At 37.5% G+C, this 20,573-nt stretch overlaps 1 protein-coding gene across 2 annotated transcripts in view; it reads left to right on the top strand.

Annotated features, from left to right (window-relative positions):
* The window catches only part of FGD4 (FYVE, RhoGEF and PH domain containing 4), a 234,582-nt gene that overhangs the window by 60,415 nt on the left and 153,594 nt on the right, over positions 1 to 20,573 (top strand). The window contains exon 1 of one of the 2 annotated variants that reach the window (XM_070371333.1): positions 19,388 to 19,533. The exons of the other annotated variant lie outside the window; for it this stretch is intronic. Within the exon in view, the coding sequence (XP_070227434.1) occupies positions 19,524 to 19,533 (10 nt within the window). The 5' untranslated portion in view covers positions 19,388 to 19,523. Of the gene's footprint in view, positions 1 to 19,387; positions 19,534 to 20,573 lie in introns of those variants that run through there. 2 annotated transcript variants of the gene reach the window in all.

A 20,573-nucleotide genomic window follows, 5' to 3' on the forward strand; every position in this document is an offset into this window, starting at 1 on the left:
AGACCATCCCCAAGAAAAAGAAATGCAAAAAGGCAAAATGGTTGTCTGAGGAGGCTTTACAAGTAGCTGAGAAAAGAAGAGACACGAAAGGTAAAGGAGAAAAGGAAAGATATACCCATTTGAATGCAGAGTTCCAAAGAATAACAAGAAGAGATAAGAAAGCCTTCCTCAGTGATCAGTGCAAAGAAATAGAGGAAAACACTAGAAAGTGAAAGACTAGAGTTCACTTCAAGAGAATTAGAGATACCACAGGAACATCTCATGCAAAGATGGGCTCAATGAAGGACAGAAAAGGTATGGACCTAACAGAAGCAGAAGATATTAAGAAGACAAGGCAAGAATACACAGAATAGCTATTCAAAAAAGATCTCCATGACCCAGATAACTGCAATGGTGTGATCACTCATGTAGAGCCAGACATCCTGGAATACAAAGTCAAGTGGGCCTTAGGGACCACTAGGAACAAAGCAAGTGGAGGTGATGGAATTCCAGTTGAGCTATTTCAGATCTAAAATATGATGCTGTTAAAGTGCTGCACTCAATATGCCAGCAAATTTGGAAGATTCAGCAGTGGCCACAGGGCTGGAAAAGGTCAGTTTTCATTCCAATTCCAAAGAAAGGCAATGCCAAAGAATGATCAAACTACCACACAATTGCACTGATCTCACACGCTAGCCAAGTAATGCTCAAAATTCTCCAAGCCTTTGAAGAAAAGCCATGGCCACCTAGACAGCATATTAAAAAGCATAGAGATTGCTTTGCTGACAAAGGACCATTTAGTGAAAGCTACAATTTTTCCAATAGTCATGTATGGATGTGAGAGTTGGACTATAAAGAAAGCTGAGCACCAAAGAATTGATGGTTTTGAATAGTGGTGTTGGAGAATTCTCTTGAGAGACCTTGGATAAGAGGGAGATCCAACCAATCATTCCTAAAGGAAATCAGTCCTAATTATTCATTGGAAGGACTGATGCTGAACCTGAAACTCCAATACTGTGGCCACCTGATGGGAAGAACTGACTCATTGGAAAAGACCCTGATACTGGGAAAGATTGAAGTCAGGAGGAGAAGGGTGTGATAGAGGATCAGATGGTTGGATGGCATCACTGATTCTATGGATATGAGTTTGAGTAAGCTTCAGCAGTTGGTGATGGCCAGGGAATCCTGGTGTGTACTGATGTTCATGGGGTCACAAAGAATTGGACAATGATGAGTGACTGAACTGAACTGAACCGAGAACTTCTTTCCATCTCTGACTACAAAGAATATAATCAGTCTGATTTAGGTATTGACCATCTGATAATGTCCATGTGTAAAGTCGTCTCTTGTGTTGTTGGAAGAGGGTGTGTGCTATGACCAGGGCATTCTCTTGGCAAACCTCTGTTAGCCTGTGCCCTGCTTCATTTTGTACTTCAAGGCCAAATTTGCCTGTTAGTCCAGATATCTCTTGACTTCCAGGAGGTGATGATTTATCTAATGAATATAGATATGCCATAATATTGGGACTGTTGCTATATAATAGTGTAGAGGGCCTGGAAAATACCAAGCTCAGTAAATTCTTAATCCGATTTTCTGCTGTTGGTTGGATATGTATGCCCTCCCTGTAGTTTGGCCTCAGTAATGGTGGTAATGGTGACATCCTTCAAAAGGACTTATGGCAGTATGCGTGCATCCCGGGACTGTTGTCTTCAGTGCCCCTTGCCCCATAGTAGGCCATTGCTGACCTGTGCTTCCGCAGAAGATACTCAAATACTCAAAGGCAGGTTTGGCTCAGTGTCTTGTGGGGCTCAGTGCTCCTTTTTGTAGGACCTGTTGTGCAGAAAGTTTCATTTGCACATCTCTAGTGAATATGAGGTTTGATTCTAAATTCGATTTTCCTCTCCTACCATCTTGTTGGGGCTTCTCTTTTGCTGTTGGACGTGGGGTATCTTTTTTTGGTGGGATCCACTGTTTTCCTGTTGATAGTTAATCAGCGGCTAGTTGGAATTTTGGTGTTTTTGCAAGAGAAGATGAGCGCATGTCCTTCTCTACCATCTTAGGAGCTATATGATAACTGTTATATTGCCATTCTATTTAATAGACATTCAAGTAACAGGTCATAGAAAATGGGCCCTGATTACCATTAATTTAGAATTTAAACTTGCACAAGTTATTTCATCTCTTTTTGCCCCTTTCCTCATCTCTAAATTGTGTGATAATATCTATTCTATCTACAACTCTATTTTGTGTATGCAATTAAAGCTGGAGAGATGTATTGGCCATGGTGAAGGATACATTGTATAGCGGAGGCAAAGACAAGGGGGTAAAGACAATAAAAAGTGGGAGAGAGTATATTTTGTAAAAGTTTATATGCAAAAATATTTCAAACCATTGGTTTGAAGGAAAAGTGAGTACAAATATTAAAATTGTCAGTGTAGGCTGTAGGCACTACCTTCATGGGAAGGTGAGGGAGGGGCCAGAGTGTTGCTCAAGAAGTACAAGTAGCTCTGTCATAGATGAGAGGATTGAGGTAAAGGGCTCCTCTGTGGTGCTGCTGCATGTGAGGTGGGGGGGATGTCCAGACTAGGCAGCCTCTGGAGGATGGGGAGTTTAGGATGAAGCATAACCACAAGGTGGTGCATTTGTCTAGTTAAGCAGATGACCCACGCTAAATGTTGATGAAGATTTTAAAAGAACTGGGTAGAGAATTTCCGTAACTAGAGAAGTATTTGAGATATTATGAGGCAGACATGAATAATTCAGTTATCTATAATAGAGAATAATGTGTGTGATGCCCTGAGTCAAAGGTCATTGTGCTTCCGATACTGTCACCTTTACTTTTTCTCTTTTACTCTCCTTTCCACAGTCACCTCAGCAGGCATTGCTGAGACTTACCTAGCTAATTTTGTGATTTTTATATTATATTTGTGATTTTAAACTTTGAGCAGAGTGTGAACCATTTTCGGGACTCATTTCTCTTCCTAGGTATCTAAAAAGTAAGAAATAATAAGGTGTGTATCTATTCCAGGCGTATTCATGCATCCTCAAACAGTACTGTTTGCTGGAGAGCACCATGGGAGGGAGAAAGGTCAGGCATCCCCTAGTTAGGAGAAGCCACTTGTCCCTCACTGAGTGATTCTTCCAGTGTAGTTATTAAACTGTGGGACCTCCTGCATTAGTTAGGCATCTCCAGAGAAACAGAACCAGTAGATTGCATGTATACACATATATGTTATAAGGAATTGGCTCACGTATTTATGGAGGCTGGCAAGTCCAAGTCCACAGCATGGGTTGGCAGACTTGAGACCCAGAAGAGCTGGTGGTGCAGCTCCAGTCCAAAGGCCAGCAGGCAGAGACCCAGGCAAGCCAGTGGTTCAGGTGAAATCTAGACAGGCTGCTGAAGAATTCTTTTTTGCTCAGGGAGGCCAGTCTTTTCACTCTATGCAGTCTGTCAACTGATTGGATGAGGCCCACCCACATTAAGCAGAAGGCAGTCTGCTTACATGGAGTTCACTGATTAAAATGTTTATCTTTTCCCAAACACCCTCCATGTTGATGCATATAATTAACTCCCTCACCCCTGCCATGGGATGTGCTAAAAGCAAGGCCTCCTTAGAGGATATTGGGAGCCCTGTTCCATCCTTAGAACTCCTTTCAAATTCAGTTGTAACTAAACACATTGGGTAGATATCTTATAACCTGTTTGAATCAAATTAATGGATAAGAGAGCACTTAAAAATTGTGAAGCAGTTTACAAATGTAAGGAATTTAGGGAAGTGGTGAGTGAAGAGTGTGTGGGTAGAGTTTAGCATAATTGGGTGGATTGCCACCTGTTGTGAGGGTTATAGGTTGGCAAGAGAACAGTAAACCTTTGTTTTTGTGATTGGACTGCGCATAATCATCCCCAGTGCAGTGAGGCCTTCTTAGAACCTTCTCTTAGGTCTACAGGAAAATCCCATCTTCATTCTGTGGGAAAGCGTCTTGGGTGGGACCTGGGAATTCTGGCTCTGTTAACTAGCCATTGCATTCCAACCTACTCTCAACTGCTACTGACCCTCCAGAGGACTCCTTGTGATGCTGTTCGAGTATGGGATTGGATAGATTAAAAATATAATTTCTTTACATAGCAGCTATCTTTTGAGCCATTTAATCTCATAAACCTTGGAAGAAAATAAAAACCTTGCATTCCAAGGGACTCTCAAGAGTATTCTCCAATACCACAGTTCCGAAGCATCAGTTCTTCGGCGCTTAGCTCTCTTTATGGTCCAACTCTCACATCTGTACATGACTACTGGAAAAACCATAGCTTTGACTAGATGGACCTTTGTTGGCAAAGTAATGTTTCTGCTTTTTAATATGCTGTCTACTCCTTCAGGAATTTTTAAATGATCCAATTTATCTCAATATCACAGTGGAAATAAAGTGCTTAACATTAAATGCTATGTACCTTAATACTTTTAAACATGGAGTACTTTTTTAGGACTTAAATATTTCATTTTAGTTTGCAGAATAAGCTTTTCTTTAGTTTCACTTGCAGCAATGATAGTGTTTTTATCTTCCCATGAACTTTTACAACAAAATATTCATTAATTAAAAATAGCTGCCCGATACAGGAAACAGCTCATATAGCAAGCAGCTCCTGACACTGTTCTAAAAACAGATCTGAGCTGCTTGTGTGCAAAGAAAAATAAGCACTGAAAACTCGTGAACTAATTCAGGTAAAAACATGCTTTGTTTTAAGAAGAATCTGTGTGTCTTTATTTTAATGTTTTTCTGATTGTAAGAGTCATTTGTGCTTGCTGTTAAAATAAATTTAAAATACCCCAGATGTTATAGCAGTGTGTTAAGTAGAAAGTGAAATCCCTACCCAGATTGTGCTGTTTAGTCTGGTGGCTTTAAGAAATTCTTTTCTATGCATATATAATAACAATATATACTTATTTTTAAATGGAATTATATGTTTTTTTCAATTTGGTTTTTCACTTATATTAGAAATTTTCCACATCAAATCTTTTAAAATCCTCTTCATTTTTTATCATCTCATTTAAGGCAGCATAGTATTTATAGCTTTATAGCTGTACTAGTTTGTTTAAACCAGTTCCCTATTAATAGGCTTCTGAGTTGATATTTAAAAAAATTTTTTTTCCTTGAAAGTTATTGTTTTTAGGGCAGATGCACTTGTAATTGAACAAATTTACCAAATGTAATTTGTTGACAGTGTTGGATGTTGAGAGTTTACTATGTGATTAGAACTCTTCTAAGCCCTGTTCTATGAAACTTAAAATAATACTACTACCATCTTTTGAAGAATTTACCTTTATTGTTTCTATTCTCAAGATGCAGAAAGTCTCCAGCCTCCCTGTATGCCATGATAGTCATCCACAGGATGGACTGAAATCAGGGTGATGGCTTAGATGTTTGAGGGCCCTTTAAATCCAAAGTAGCTAAGCAGAGGGCAGCAGTGGCATCAGCACAGGAGAAGGCAGAGCTTATAGTTTCTCTTTGGAGATACTGATGGTAAAAATCTTGCTGTTTGCTATTACAATAGGCTTTGGAAGACCTGCCATCTTCACTCTTGCGACTGTGCCTTGAGAATTCCTTGGCTATTAGCACAGATTGGTGTCTGTGTATTTTCCTCTGCTGATTTCTGAATTCCTATTGGAATTTACCTGATAAGCAGGGCCTTTCCTCAGTTCTGTCTGTACCCCTGGTATGCCTTGCTAAGATCTCCTTCCCTGTCTAGTCCTCCCTAATGTATAGGTGCTTACTGTTTTCTACTGAAAATGGAAACTCTAAGGTTTTTGTCCTTATTAGCGACAGACTCTAAGATCTGTCTGTAAGATAGACTCTCAAAAAAAAATATTCCATAGACTTAGAAGGTATGTTTTATTTGTTTAAATAACTGTTAAATTGATCCTAGGTATAATATATACATTTTTTAATTGAATTATAGTTTATTTAAAATGTTGTGTTACACATTATATGTATATTGGGTTGGCCAGAAGTTCTTTGAGGGTTTTCGTAACATCTTATTGGAAAAACCCAAATGAACTTTTTGGCCAACACAATAATATTCTTTTTCAGATTTGTTTCCCTCATAGGTTATTGCAAAATATTGAGTATAGTTTCCTGTGCTATATGGTAGGTCCTTGTTGGTTATCTATTTTATATATAGTAGTGGTATATGTTAATCCCAAGTTCCTAATTTATCCTCCCCATCTTTCCCCTTTGGTAACCATAAGTTTGTTTTCCATGTCTGTGCGTCTGTTTCTGTTTTGTATATAAGTTCATTTGTATCTTTTTGTTGTTGTTTTTGTTAGATTCTACATATGAGATATCATATGATATTTGTCTTTGTCTGTCTGGCTCGTTTCACTTAGTATGATGACCTCTATGTCTGTCCATGTTGCACATTAAATTTTTAGAACAAAAAGTTTTCATTGCATTTCTTCATAATTATCTAGCCTTTTATGATTAGAGAGAAGTGACATTTAATATACCACTGAAAGGCATCCGTGTTTTGGTTATTATTGAAGTGTAATAAACCACTCCAAAACTCAGTAGCTTAAAGCCGCAGTTTGTTACCTTGTGATTCAGTGGGTTGACCAGGCAATTTTGTTTTCATGTCCTGTCAGCTGGATGCTGGAATGGCTAAGGTCCTCTGAGGTTTGGGTAGGCGCTCAGCTGGGACCCATGGCTGCTTAGGTCACCCGTGGTGTCTGGGTTCCAAAATGGAAGAAGTAGATGTTGCCCAACCAAATAAGATCTGGGCCCACAGTTGGCACTGAATGATTTCTGCCCTATTCTAGTGGTCTAAAGCAGTAATAAGCTCAGTCCAGAGTCAATGTGGGGAGAGTCTCTACAAGGACATGAGTACCTAGAAGTGTGTACATGGAATATTAGAATCACTGGTTTAAAGGAAAAAGTCTATGAGGAAACGAAAATCTTTTTGAGGGGTCAACAAAGGATCATACAGCCACATCCTCAAGGCCACATTGTACTGGCAGTGCAGGATTTGATCTTTGCCCTGAACCATTTCTTACTTTGAGCTTACTTTTTGCTAAGATGCTGAAATGAGCAATGGTTTTGTTTTTGAACCCGCCAAATGTGACACCTTTACATTTCCTCTAAATTCTGTTTGAAAAGGAACCAGTCAGTTCCTTTTTTTAGTTCTTCTCACTACAGAAGCAGTTAAAATGAGCCAGTTGATACTTTCAGCATTCTTCCTTGAATTTTACTTAGTCAGATCATGAGCTCCTTAGGTACCATTTCCACCTTCCACATCACTGCTTGCATTGATTTGCTGATTGTCTTCACAGTACATAACTTGGGTCCCTTTTCTTTAGGTACCGATAACATTTCTTCACTTTTTCAAATCTTTATTAGCAGTCTCCTCAAAACTCTTCCAGCTTCTGCCCATCACCTGGATCCAAAGCTGGTACACATTTTAGGTTTTTGTTGCAGTAGAACCCCACTTCTGGTACCAAATTTTCTTTCAGTTATCTATCTATTGTTATGTAACAGATCAACCTCCAAATTTAGTGGCTTAAGACAATAATGGAGAAGGCAATGGCACCCCACTCCGGTACTCTTGCCTGGAAAATCCCATGGACAGAGGAGCCTGGAAGGCTGCAGTCCATGGGGTCACTGAGGGTCAGACATGACTGAGCGACTTCACTTTCACTTTTCACTTTCATGCATTGGAGAAGGAAATGGCAACCCACTCCAGTGTTCTTGCCTAGAGAGTCCCAGGGACGGGGGAGCCTGGTGGGCTGCCATCTATGGGGTCACACAGAGTCGGACACGACTGAAGTGACTTAGCAATAGCAATAGCAAAGACAATAATGGCTTTTCTACGCACATGTTTGGGATTTGGCAGGGTTTTATAAGGACAGCTTACCTTATCTCAAGGTCGTATGCTGTCAGCGGAGGCAGCTTGATTAGAGCTTTTAGGAGTTACTTTCAGGATAGCTCACTTTCATGAGTGGCAAGTAGGTCCTGTTATCTGGGCCTGTCTTCTTCTCTGTGTGGGCCTTTCTCATTCCTGTTGCTGTTTGGACCTGCTTATAGCATGGCAGCTGGACTCTAAAAGTAAGGGAGGAGAAGTTTCCAGGCCTCTCAAAGATTTAGCCCAGAATTACTACAATGTCATTTCTGCCTTTTTCCTTTGGACAGTCATAGGCCCAACCCAGAAGCAAGGAGGTGGCAAAATAGACCCCACCTATTGGTGGGGTGTTGGTGGCAGTAGTGACAGAATTTTGGCTATCATGACTCTACTGTTAGGGTTTTTTTTGTTTTGTTTTGTTTTGATAGTAATGAAAAGGTACTCTTAGCTCAGGTTATGAGATGGTAAAAAGTAATTGTTTATTGTTTGAAGTAAGATTGTAAGCTCTGGAAGAAGGTTAAAAGAAAACTTGTATATATAAAAAGCATTTCAATATCTGTCAATTTTAAATGTTACAATTTGGTGGACAGAAGTCATCTTGGGGGTAAAATTAATTTTTAAATTTCTCATCAACAGAATAATATTCTCAAGCACTTCTGGTATGCAGATTTGTATGTGACAAGGATGTCTGAATGCACTTATGTATCTTATTTGGTTTTAACACTGATCTGTTTATTTTTAGTAAAGGTTGCCCTGTATGTTACCAGATGGAGAGAAATAGTCTCATTCTAAAGATTCCTCTTCTTAAAATAGGGAGTAGGTGCTGTTTAAGATTGTGTACAATGAAAGGTGGACTCTGGATGCTTTGTTAGATTGTGGTAAAGCAGAGGGTAAATCATGGAATGAAAGGATCCCAAGGTTCTTTGGTTTGGAACTTTTGTGTGCAGCTCTTTCCATATTGGCGAGAGAAGACAAAACAGATGATGGTAGCAGAAGCTGCCTTAGCTTTTGTTTATTCACCCAAATCATCCTTTAGGTTAGCTTATACAGACTAGTAAAATCACTTACTGAATTTGTTAAAGACTTACATTAGTAAATTTTCCCGTAGGTGGCACAGTGGTAAAGAATCTGCTTGCCAATACAGGAGATGCAAGAGATGCAGGTTCACTCCTTAGGTCAGAAAGAGTAGGAAATGGCAACCCTGGAATAGGAAATGGCAACCCACTCCAGTATTCTTGCCTGGAAAATTCCATGGACAGAGGAGCCTGGCAGGGTACAGTACATGGGGTCACAAAGAGTCAGACATAACTGAGTGACTGAGCACATGCATACAATCCAATTTTGGGCTCTAAAAAAATTTTAAATTAATGTTCTATTATAATAGTGATTTAAAAAAATTTGATTATATCTTATAGCTTTAAAATTCATACACTCTCGTTGTTGTTCAGTTGCTCAGTTGTTTTCGACCTTTGTAGCCCCATGGACTGAAGCATGCCAGGCTTCCCTGTCCTTCATTATCTCCTGGAGTTTGCTCAAATACATGTCGATAATACCATCCAACCATCTCATACTCTGTTGCCCCCTTCTCCTGCCCTCAATCTTTCCCCTCATCAGGGTCTTTTCCAGTGAGTCAGTTCTTCACATCAGGTGACTGAAGTATTGGAGCTTCAGCTTCAGCATCAGTCCTTCCAATGAATATTCAGACTGATTTCCTTTAGTATTAACTGGTTTGATCTCCTTGCAGTCCAAGGGACTCTCAAGAGTCTTCTCCAACACCACAGTTCAAAAGCATCAATTCTTCGGCGCTCAGCCTTCTTTATGGTCCATCTCTCACATCCACACATGACTAGTGGATATGTATAGCTTTGACTAGATGGATCTTGGTAGGCAAAGTAATGTTTCTCTTTTTTAATATGCTATCTAGGTTGGTCATACCTTTTCTTCCAAGGAGCAAGTGTCTTTTAATTTCATGGCTGCAGTCACCATCTGCAGTGATTTTGGAGCCCAAGAAAATAAAGTCTGTCACTGTCTTCATTGTTTCCTCATCTATTTGCCATGAAATGATGGGACTGGATGCAATGATCTTAGTTTTCTGAATGTTGAGTTTTAAGCCAGCTTTTTCCCTCACAGACTCCAACTGGTAAATTAAATCTTTGAGCTTTAATTCCTATTCTTAGCTTTGATTTCATACTTTTGAGTTTGGTTATATGTTATCTTAATAACACTGAGAAGTTTTTAAATATTGAAATCATTTGAGCATGTTTTCTTTAATTGTACATAAAAATGTTTGAGGCAGCACTGGTTTCCCTAACTTGCTTTTAGTTTTACTCTTCCCCAGTAGTCATCAAGTGTGACTAGCAATTTGCTTCCTTTTTTTCTCTCTCTCCTTGGTTCATCTATTGATATTTTTCTTCTTTAGTCTCCTCATACCCTGCAAAGTCTGGTAGAATGACATATTCAGGAGTGAATGTGTATTGTGGATGAGATGATTATTATACATGTATTTATGATGCTTTATAAAGAATCCTTCTAGCTTCTTCTTGATACTCTTCATGCAGTGTCAAACTTCTTTGGGATGATATCATTACCAACAGTTCAAAAAACCACGCCTACGCTCTTTGATTTTAGGAAGTATATCATCTTCTGTTTCTCTACAAATTAACTTTACATTTGTTTTGTGGTATCCTAGGTACTTATCAATCCACCAAGCAGTTAGTGTGTGTGTGAACCAATAAAACATTCTAGGGGACATATAGGTGAATAGGAAGTGCTCATGGTCATTTGCTCCTTAGTTTCAAGTCTTCAAATTCTTCCTTCTCAGTCAGCTTTGAAAGCTGGATATGGATTTCCGAAGGCTTGGATTAGACACTTGAAGAATGTTGATGGGAGGTAGGTGGGGAGGTCGCTGTATTATTCTGGTACTCTTCCACCTTCACAACTACACTTTATTCATCATTAAATAAGACCTTATTTATTTCAGGGTTTATACACCTATGGTTCAGTTCACTTCAGTTCAGTTCAGTCACTCAGTCGTGTCCGACTCTTTGCGACCCCATGAATTGCACCTATGGTAGTCACTATTTTTTAACTCATTTGTTAAGAATGTATTTTTGTATGTATTTAAAAATTGTTCTTTATTTCCTTTGGATAGGTACATAAGTTCCTGATTACCTTCCAGGTATTTTCACAGAATACTCATTTCTGGGCTAGATAATTTTAATAGCCTTCAGATTTCTTGTATCTCTTTCCCCCATAGCTTTAGTAAATTTTCCAAATGGTTACATATAGTTATATTCAATAGAATTATTTTTTCCACTTGACCTGCCCACCAAAGATACCTATGTAGCAAAATTCATAAAGCCTTTTCAACCACGGACTCTTCAAAAAATAAAATAATTTAATGTAGGACTTGGAAGAGACTTTTGGAATTATATAATTTAGAGCCTTGATTTTATACAGTTGTTGCATACATAATACACACGTATGATGATTCATAGAATAAATATAATAATCCAAAAAAGGGAATACAGTGCTACATGTAATTGGAGGATATTTTATATCTGTTTTATACCTCTAGTCTACCCTGTTTATTGTTTTAATTGCAAAATACCATGTTGTGCCCTTTCATTTCTTTGTAAATTATATAAAGCCAGTCTTTCAGCCAAATATACTTATTCCCCAGTGGATATATTTGTTGTGTTTGTGATATTGGTTTTTAACTCTGTTAGCCAAGATTGTTTTGACTCCTAAAACTATTTGGACTACCACTTTTTATTTTGGTAGCATTTACAAGCTGTTTCTAGTTCATCATTTGACTTGCTTTTAAAAGATATACCCAGGAAATCTATAAATTGCTGATGATGAAATCAAAGGTCTATATAAATGGAGAGACATATACTATGTTCATGGTCTGAAAGACTCTCAGTATTGTAAAGATGATGATCTCCCAAATTAATATACAGGTTTAACAATTCTTCCCAAGATTCTCTGAAAATCTGTGTAGGTATGAATAAGGTTATTCTGAAATTTATATGGGAAGACAAAGTGACTAGAATACCCAAAACAATTTAGATAAAGAAGAGTAAAGTTGAGAAAATTACTTGATCTAGTTTTAAAACATTATGTGGCTATAGTAATCAACTCTGTGGTTGCCAGAGGGACAAATAGATTAATGCAACAGAATAGAGAACTTAGAAATAGCCCCATACAGGTACAGCCAGCTGATTTTTGACAAAGGTTCAAAAGTAATACAGTTTGTCTTTTCAGCAAATGATGCTTGAGCAGTTGGATAGGTATAGACAAAAACAAACAAAAAAAACTAAACCTTACAATATGACTATAAATTAATTCAAAATAGATTATCAATTTCAATGTAAAACATAAAAAACTGTAAACATTTAAAAAGATAACATAGAAGGAAATCTTCAGGATCTGGGATTGGTAAAAAGTTATTAGCAATATATACCCAGAGAAAACCGTAATTCAAAAAGATAAATGCACCCCAATGTTTATTGCAGCACTGTTTACAATAGCCCGGACATGGACACAGCCTAAATGTTCATCAACAAAGAAATGTATAAAGAAGATTTGGTACATATATGCAATGGAATGTTACACAGCCATAAAAAAACAAGATAATGCCATTTGCAGCAACGTGAATGGTACTAGAGATTGTCATACTGAGTGAAGTAAGACACAGAAAGACAAATATATATGATCTTGCTTATATGTGGAATCTTAAAAAAGGTATAAATGAGCTTATTTACAAAACAGAATTAGAGTCCCAGATGTAGAAAACAAGCTTACAGTTATCAAAGGATGGGCGGGGAGGGATAAATTGGGAAATTGGGATTGACATATATACACTACTGTGTATAAGATTGATAATTTGTAAGAACCTATTGTATAGCACAGGGAACTCTACTCAATACTCTGTAATGCCCTGTATGGGAAAACAGTCTAGAAAAGGGTGGAGACATAATATATATATATATCTGATTACTTTGCTGTACACCTGAAACTAACACATTATAAATCAACTGTACGTCAATAAATAATGTTATAAAAGTTATTAGTCATGTGACCAGAAGCGTGAATAGTAAAAGATTGATAAAATTTCATCAAAATTTAAAATTTTGTCTGTTAAAAGGGTGATAAGAGAAGCTATAGACTGGAAAAATATTTTGAAGCTCTATATTTGACAAAGGATCCTCTCTAAAATATGTAAAGAACTCTCAAAACTTAACAGTAAAACAACCCAAACAATCTAATTAGAAAATGGGGAGACAACATGAAAAAAAATCCACAGATGACAAGTGAAAATAAGCACATGTGGACACTCATCATATAATCTAGCATCTGCACTTTGGAACATTTGTTGCAGAGAAATGAGAACTTAGATCTACACTAAAACCTGTGCAAAATGTTCATAGTTTTATTTGTTGTAATAGTCCAGGCTGTGAACATCCTCATGTTCATTAACATGAATGGCTAAGTTAACTATGGAATATCCACAGTATGGAATTCAACAAAGAAGTAAAAAAGAACACTCTCTTGATGCATACAAGAAGTTGAATGGAGCTCAAGGGTATTATGCGAAGTGAAAAAACGGCAGTCTCAAAAAGTCACATACTGTGTGATTCCACTTAACAGTGCATTCTGTAAATGACAGCATGTTATATAGAATAGATTAGTGGCTACCAGGGGTTAGAGAAGGTGGGGAGAAGGGTGTTCTCCTTATGTTCACCCTATAAAGGGGTGGCATGAGGGAGCTCTTCATGATGATGGAAATTGTTCAGTATCTTCATTGTGGTAAGAGGTTACACAAGTCTATGCAAGTGATAAAATGGCATAGAACTAAACAAACACATTGTACAAATGTCAGTTTCCTGGTTTTGATATTGTACTATAGTTAAATAATATGACATAATGATTAGGGGAAACTGGGGCTTCCCGCATAGCTCAGTTGGTAAAAAATCTGCCTGCAGTGTGGGAGACCTGGGTTCAATTCCTGGGTCAGGAAGTTGCCCTGGAGAAGGAAATGGCAACCCACTCCAGTATTCTTGCCTGGAGAATCCTATGGACAGAGGAGCCTGGCAGGCTACAGTTCATGGGATCGCAAGAGTCGGACACGACTTAGTGCTATCTTTCTTTCTTAAGGGAAATTAGGCCTCTCTGTACTATTTTTGTAACTTCCTGTGAGTCAATAATTACTTCAAAATAAAAGTTATTAACTTTATATATTTTATTAAAAAAAATACACACACATACACCTAGGCTTTAGAGCTGTGTCCACTAGCCACAGGTTGCTCTTACAACTAAAATTAACTAAAATAAGATTTTAGTTCCTTGATCACACATTGCTTGATCATACAAGTCATGTTTCAAATGCTCATATAGCTACTTTATACTATAGCACAAATATAGAACATTTCCATCAATAACAGAAAGTTCAGTTGGTACCACTGCTTTAGACAAAACATTGATGCCTGTTGCCATACATGTGAACATTTACACATTTCTTAGTGAACTATCTTAAGTTTATAAGGCAAAAGATAATACTATGTACCAGTAAAATTTAAATAGAAAAAAGTAGATTTAATATGACACTTCTAAAAGCTATCATAATTTTTGAGGTTATATCCCATATTTTAATAAGAAAAGGAAATGAAACATTTGCTTCATGTTTGAAATAGGAATAGACTTTTTTCTTTATCTGCCGAGGCAATTGTGGTTTCTTTTCATACTACAATGTAGAATATATTGGCAATGGCCAAAATAGAAGGAGTGGACAGGTAGGGGAAATAAGTATCAACAGAAAAAGTATTTTAAGTATCCCGTAGTTTTTGTTATTTTCTGTCACTTGGTGACAAGTTTACCAATAGTGGCTCACTGTTGCAGAGGAAGCATGATTTAGTGACCAGACCTTAAACCAAAATTCTATTTCTGGCTCAGAGTGACCTTGAGGAAGTGACTCTTCTCTTTCTCATAACTAATGAGTAAAATTAAAACTGACTGTTGCTCTAGTGGACTATAGAATAAGTTATTCTAAATGATTCTAATGTTTTAGGCTAGGTATAAAATGGTTCACTTTATAAGTAGATTAGATAACAAAGTTTTGAGGAGTTTAGTAATGGGAAGAGTTACATGAAGTAAAAGGAGGAAATTTGCTTTACCAGACATGAACATTTTTAAGCTTTGAATTTGAGGGTTAAAACTAAGAAAACTCAGACATAGAGGTAGAAGTTTTTCTTATTCTTTCTGAAGTTAGAAATTTGGGGAAAACTTTGGGAGAATAGCAGGAAGTGTGCATTTTAGAGATCACTTTTGTTTTTTTTTCAACTTTTTATTTTGTATTCAGTTCAGTTCAGTCACTCAGTCGTGTCTGACTCTTTGCGACCCCATGAATCGCAGCACACCTGGCCTCCCTGTCCATCACCAACTCTCAGAGTTCACTCAAACTCATGTCCATCGAGTCGGTGATGCCATCTAGCCATCTCATCCTCTGTCGTCCCCTTCTCTTCCTGCCCCCAATCCCTCCCAGCATCAGGGTTTTTTCCAATGAGTCAACTCTTCACATGAGGTGGCCAAAGTATTAGAGTTTCAGCTTCAGCATCAGTCCTTCCAATGAACACCCAGGACTCATCTCCTTTAGGATGGACTGGTTGGATCTCCTTGCAGTCCAAGGGACTCTCAAGAGTCTTCTCCAACACCACAGTTCAAAAGCATCAATTCTTCTGTGCTCAGCTTTCTTCACAGTCCAATTCTCACATCCATACGTGACCATAGCCTTGACTAGATGGACCTTTGTTGGCAAAGTGCTCTCTCTCCTTTTTAACATACTATCTAGGTTGGTCATAACTTTCCTTCGAAGGAGTAAGTGTCTTTTAATTTCATGGCTGCAATCACCATCTGCAGTGATTTTGGAGCCGCCAAAAATAAAGTCTGACACTGTTTCCACTGTTTCCCCATCTATTTGCCATGAAGTGATGGGACCAGATGCCATGATCTTAGTTTTCTGAATGTTGAGCTTGCTGCTGCTGCTGCTGCTGCTAAGTCGCTTCACTCGTGTCCAACTCTGTGCGACCCCTATAGACGGCAGCCCACCAGGCTCTGCCGTCCCTGGGATTCTCCAGGCAAGAACACTGGAGTGGGTTGCCATTTCCTTCTCCAATGCATGAAAGTGAAAGAAAGTGAAGTCGCTCAGTCGTGTCCAACTCTTAGCAACCCCATGGACTGCGGCCCACCAGGCTCCTGCATCCATGGGATTTTCCAGGCAAGAGTACTGGAGTGGGGTGCCATTGCCTTCTCCGAATGTTGAGCTTAGAGTATAGCTAATTAACAATGTCGTGATAGTTTCAGGTGGACAGCAAAGGGACATAGCCTTACATATACATGTGCCATTCTCCCCTAAACTTCCCTCCCATCTGGGCTGCCACATAACATTAAGCAGGGTTCCCTACACTATACAGAAAGTCCTTGTTGGTTATTTATTTAAAATATAGCATATTTATTAAAATATATGCTATACAGATGATCCTTATTGGTTATTTGTTTAAAATACAGCATCGTCTCATGCTGATCCAAAACTCTAGTAACCCTTCTTCCCATCCTTCTCCGTAGGAACCACAAGTTCATTCTCTTAAGTTTGTGAGTCTGTTTCTGTTTTGTAGATAAGTTCATTTCTATCATCTCTTTTTAGATTGCACATATAAGGGATATCATATGATATTTTTGCTTCTCTGTCAGTTTATTTCACTCATGACAGTCTCTAGATCCACCAATGTTGCTGCAAGTGATATTATTTCATTCTTTTAAATGGATGCGTAATATTCCATTGTATATGTGTGCCACATCTTCGTTATCCATTCCTCTATTGATGGACATTTAGGTTGCTTCCATGTCTTAGCTATTGCAAAGAGTGCTGCAATGAACATGGGGGTGCATGCCATGCTGGGTGAATCATGAACTGACATCAAGATTACTGCGAGAAATATCAACAACCTCAGATATGCAGATGATACCACTCTAATGGCAGAAAGTGAAGAGGAACTAAAGAGCCTCTTGAATGCTAAGTCGCTTCAGTTGTGTCCAGCTCTGTGTGACCCCATGGACTGTAGCCTGCCAGGCTCCTCTGTCCATGGGATTCTCCAGGCAAGAATAAATAGAGTGGGTTGCCATTCCCTTCTCCAGGGGATCTTTCTGACCCAGGGATCAAGTTCAGGTTTTGAAGTTAAAAAGTCTAAGATTTGAATTGCAGCTCTGCCGTATAGTTTCATCACCTATACAGTAGGGCTAATTAATGCCTTTTTGTTAGGGTTGTTACGAGAAGGGTGCAAAGTAACACACAGGTGTAATTATTAATATAACATTAATTTTATCAAGACATGGAATGGAATGATTGTGCTGTTGCTGCTGCAGCTAAGTCACTTCAGTCGTGTCTGACTCTGTGCGACCCCATAGACGGCAGCCCATCAGGCTCCCCCGTCCCTGGGATTCTCCAGGCAAGAACACTGGAGTGGGTTGCCATTTCCTTCTCCAATGATTGTGGTGTTAAGAGCAGATAAATAGCTTTGCCCTTTTTTTTTTTAATTAAGATTTATTTTTAGCCACATAATAATGTTTTTTTCTTTTTTGAGAGGATTACTAATTTTAGCTTTATAACAGATTGGTTGATACTATGATTCTTAAAGCTGTTCTCAATTTATTGTATGAATGAATTAATTTAAATTACTTGATTTAAAGTTAAGAGGTATAAATCTGTTTTTATAAAAACTAGCAGACCAAAGTGTAAACAGAAAACTAAGGGGAAAGAAAGCACATATGTATGAAATTTTATTTCAGTACAATCCCTGAAACAGATTTCTAGAGCTATATTCACATAATATCTGAATAAACAGTGAAAAAGTTTAGCTAATTATAAAGATATTAAAAATCTACAATGTACAATGTCAAATAATCAGAAAATATTCCATATGAATTTTCTTTTTCTTTGCCTGCCAAACTGCTAAAACATTGAAAAAGAAGATGTCCAGAACCAGAGCCAACATGCGTATTTGGGTACTTCCAGCCCTGGTACACTGTAGCAGGGCAGAACAGGTCCAGTTTCAGCCAGTGGTTCACTGGCATGTGGTCAGTGTGAAGTTTCCTGCTGTACTCTTCTGAGCTAGAGAGAAGGAACCAAAAATGCTGACATCCTCATTTGGCTTCATCAATTATGCCCGAGCACATAGAGCAACACTTCCCGTGCAAAACCTACGCTGACTCTGCAGAGGACACTCTCAGCCTTCAGCTGATCTGGGCGGGGATGCTGGCATAGGTTGGTGAAATTTGGAAAGTGTTAGCCATTGGATACTTCTTCACATCACATGAACGTGGCATGTCTCATTATTATACCTTTCATTTCATAGAAATAAGCTTTCAAAGCTTGCAATGAAAGCTTGCAATAACAACATTGATTGACAGGAAGAGCTTGTTGTAGGCCAGTTATTAGCTCTCAAAACTACCACCCTGCGAAAGCATGTTTAAGAAAGTCCTAATTTAGAAATAAAATGCCATGGAAATTGAACTGAAGAAAGCCTATCAGAATGTCTGAAATGTATATATCTTGTCTCTTTAATATCAATATGTCTATATCTAGCCTTCCTTAACACTCTTGATCTCAGTTTTCTTATCCATACAAAGGGAGGATTTCTAAATTTCTAAGGGTTTGTAATTTTAGTGTGTGTTTCTCTGAGTAGTTTTCTCCATGTTTTGTTTTATTCTACCTATCAAAATTTCCTCAAGTACTTTAAGTTAGTACATGACTTTCAATTCTTTCAGAAACACAATAATTTGAAGAAGTGATGTTATAAAGTTATTCTGAGTCTAGATTATTATAGTTTGATTCTGACTATACCATCTAAACATCACATGAAAGGGAAATTAGTGTCACTACGTAAATGTTAAATCCGTGTGATGATAAACCTTAGATGTTTTGACAAGTCTGTGTTATATATTATCTAAAACATTAACCTTGATTAGTAATTTATCTTATTAGCATGACAAGGATGGGAAATTCGCTCATTGGTGCCTCTTTAAAATTCTAATTTTTGTTTTCAATGAAGTCATTTGGGATTGCTAGTAACCTGGGAAGAGATAAAAGACTTGTTTTGGGGGAGATGGACATGGTTTTGTTTTTCAGCATTTCTTATGATTTTTTTTTTTCTTATGACCATGAAAAAAATTTGAAATTCTTTAAGACCTAGTTTTCAAGGATAGTTTGTAAATTTAATGACTATAACTACAATTAAATCACATGTAGTTGGCCCCATCCTTCCCATTTTGCCACAGTGCTCTAGAGTTCTCTCACTACATTTTGAAATACCTTTGTAGAATTTTGAAATACCTTTGTAGAATTTTGAAATTCATTACTTGCGTAGTTCTTTGAGGCTGCATCAGTGGTGGAAGGAGTTATGAAACGTAGCTCTGCACTTCCCCTTAGTTAGTTCTTTACCCTGTCGAGCAGAAGATGTGTGCGTGACTGGTGTCTAAATGAAGAATACCTATAGATTTTACCCACAAACTGTAGATCCAGATAGTCCCTCCACAAGCAGGAATTAAGAATGATTAATCAGAAGAAAAAAAGGTGCTGCTGGATGTTGTTTGAAAGGAATTCTTTATGGGGGGCTGTGAGTATTGTTTTTGCAGTTTCTATTTTTAAAATATTTTAGTTTAAAAACATTTGAACTTTTTGAGTATGCAAAGTATATGAGTAGGTAAAGTAACTGGTATTTATCTCTTTGTTTACTACCAAATTATAAGTAATTTGTATCATGATTGAAAAATTATCCTGCCTCTTGTTTAGAATGGTTTCATGCTGTGATTTTAACACAGAGGTACAGTTTTTCTTATTTTTATGGCCCAAGTACAATTACTTGAGGTAATGACATTTCTTCCTGTGGATTCGTAGCATAGCAGTGTTCCCTGAGAGCAGTGAAAGTGAACTGTGCTGTGTGCAATCAGCGTTCACCTATCTTAGCTGAGTCTTTATTATAGCCTCATTCCTCCTATTTCTATTTTCTATTTCTGCTACTTCCATTTCTAATATGTAAAAACTACATTTCAACAAGTTTCTTAGAATGTATTTATACATTTAATATTCTCTCAGTCATCAATTATTTGAGGATAAAATTCTCTCTATTTCTAAAACATCAGCAAGGTGCATTGGCAATGCAACAAAGTTAAGGATTTCTTAAAATTACCAATGATTTATTGGTCTCCAAAGTCTAGTTGACTTGCCTAGATCCTCCTAGCATTGTGGCTTTAATGTTTTCAGGGTCTTTTCTGTTTAACTGAAAAACCACATTAAGTGAATGTTTTATTCAGAAAAAAACATTTTAAAACATATTTTTTATCTGTAATAAGGAGAAGGAAAATGAACATTTGGGTGTAACTACTGATAACATTTTGATGTGTTCTTACCCTTTGTATTTGTTGTTTGGTAAAGCTGAGGTCATAATTTACATGGATTTTTAAAAATCATTCTTTCCCCTTTCCAAATAACATTAAATATTTCACATTACAAAACTTCTTAGTAAAAATTCAATAGCTATATGATATTCTGTTAAAAAGTAATACTTTAGTTGGCATGCACTCTATTGTTGGATATTTAACATCTTTAAAGATTTTGAACTATAAATCAGAGAACATTACCATTTTTTAAAGATTA

Source organism: Bos mutus, chromosome 5 (genome assembly GCF_027580195.1).
Source record: "Bos mutus isolate GX-2022 chromosome 5, NWIPB_WYAK_1.1, whole genome shotgun sequence".
Taxonomy (NCBI): domain Eukaryota; kingdom Metazoa; phylum Chordata; class Mammalia; order Artiodactyla; family Bovidae; genus Bos; species Bos mutus.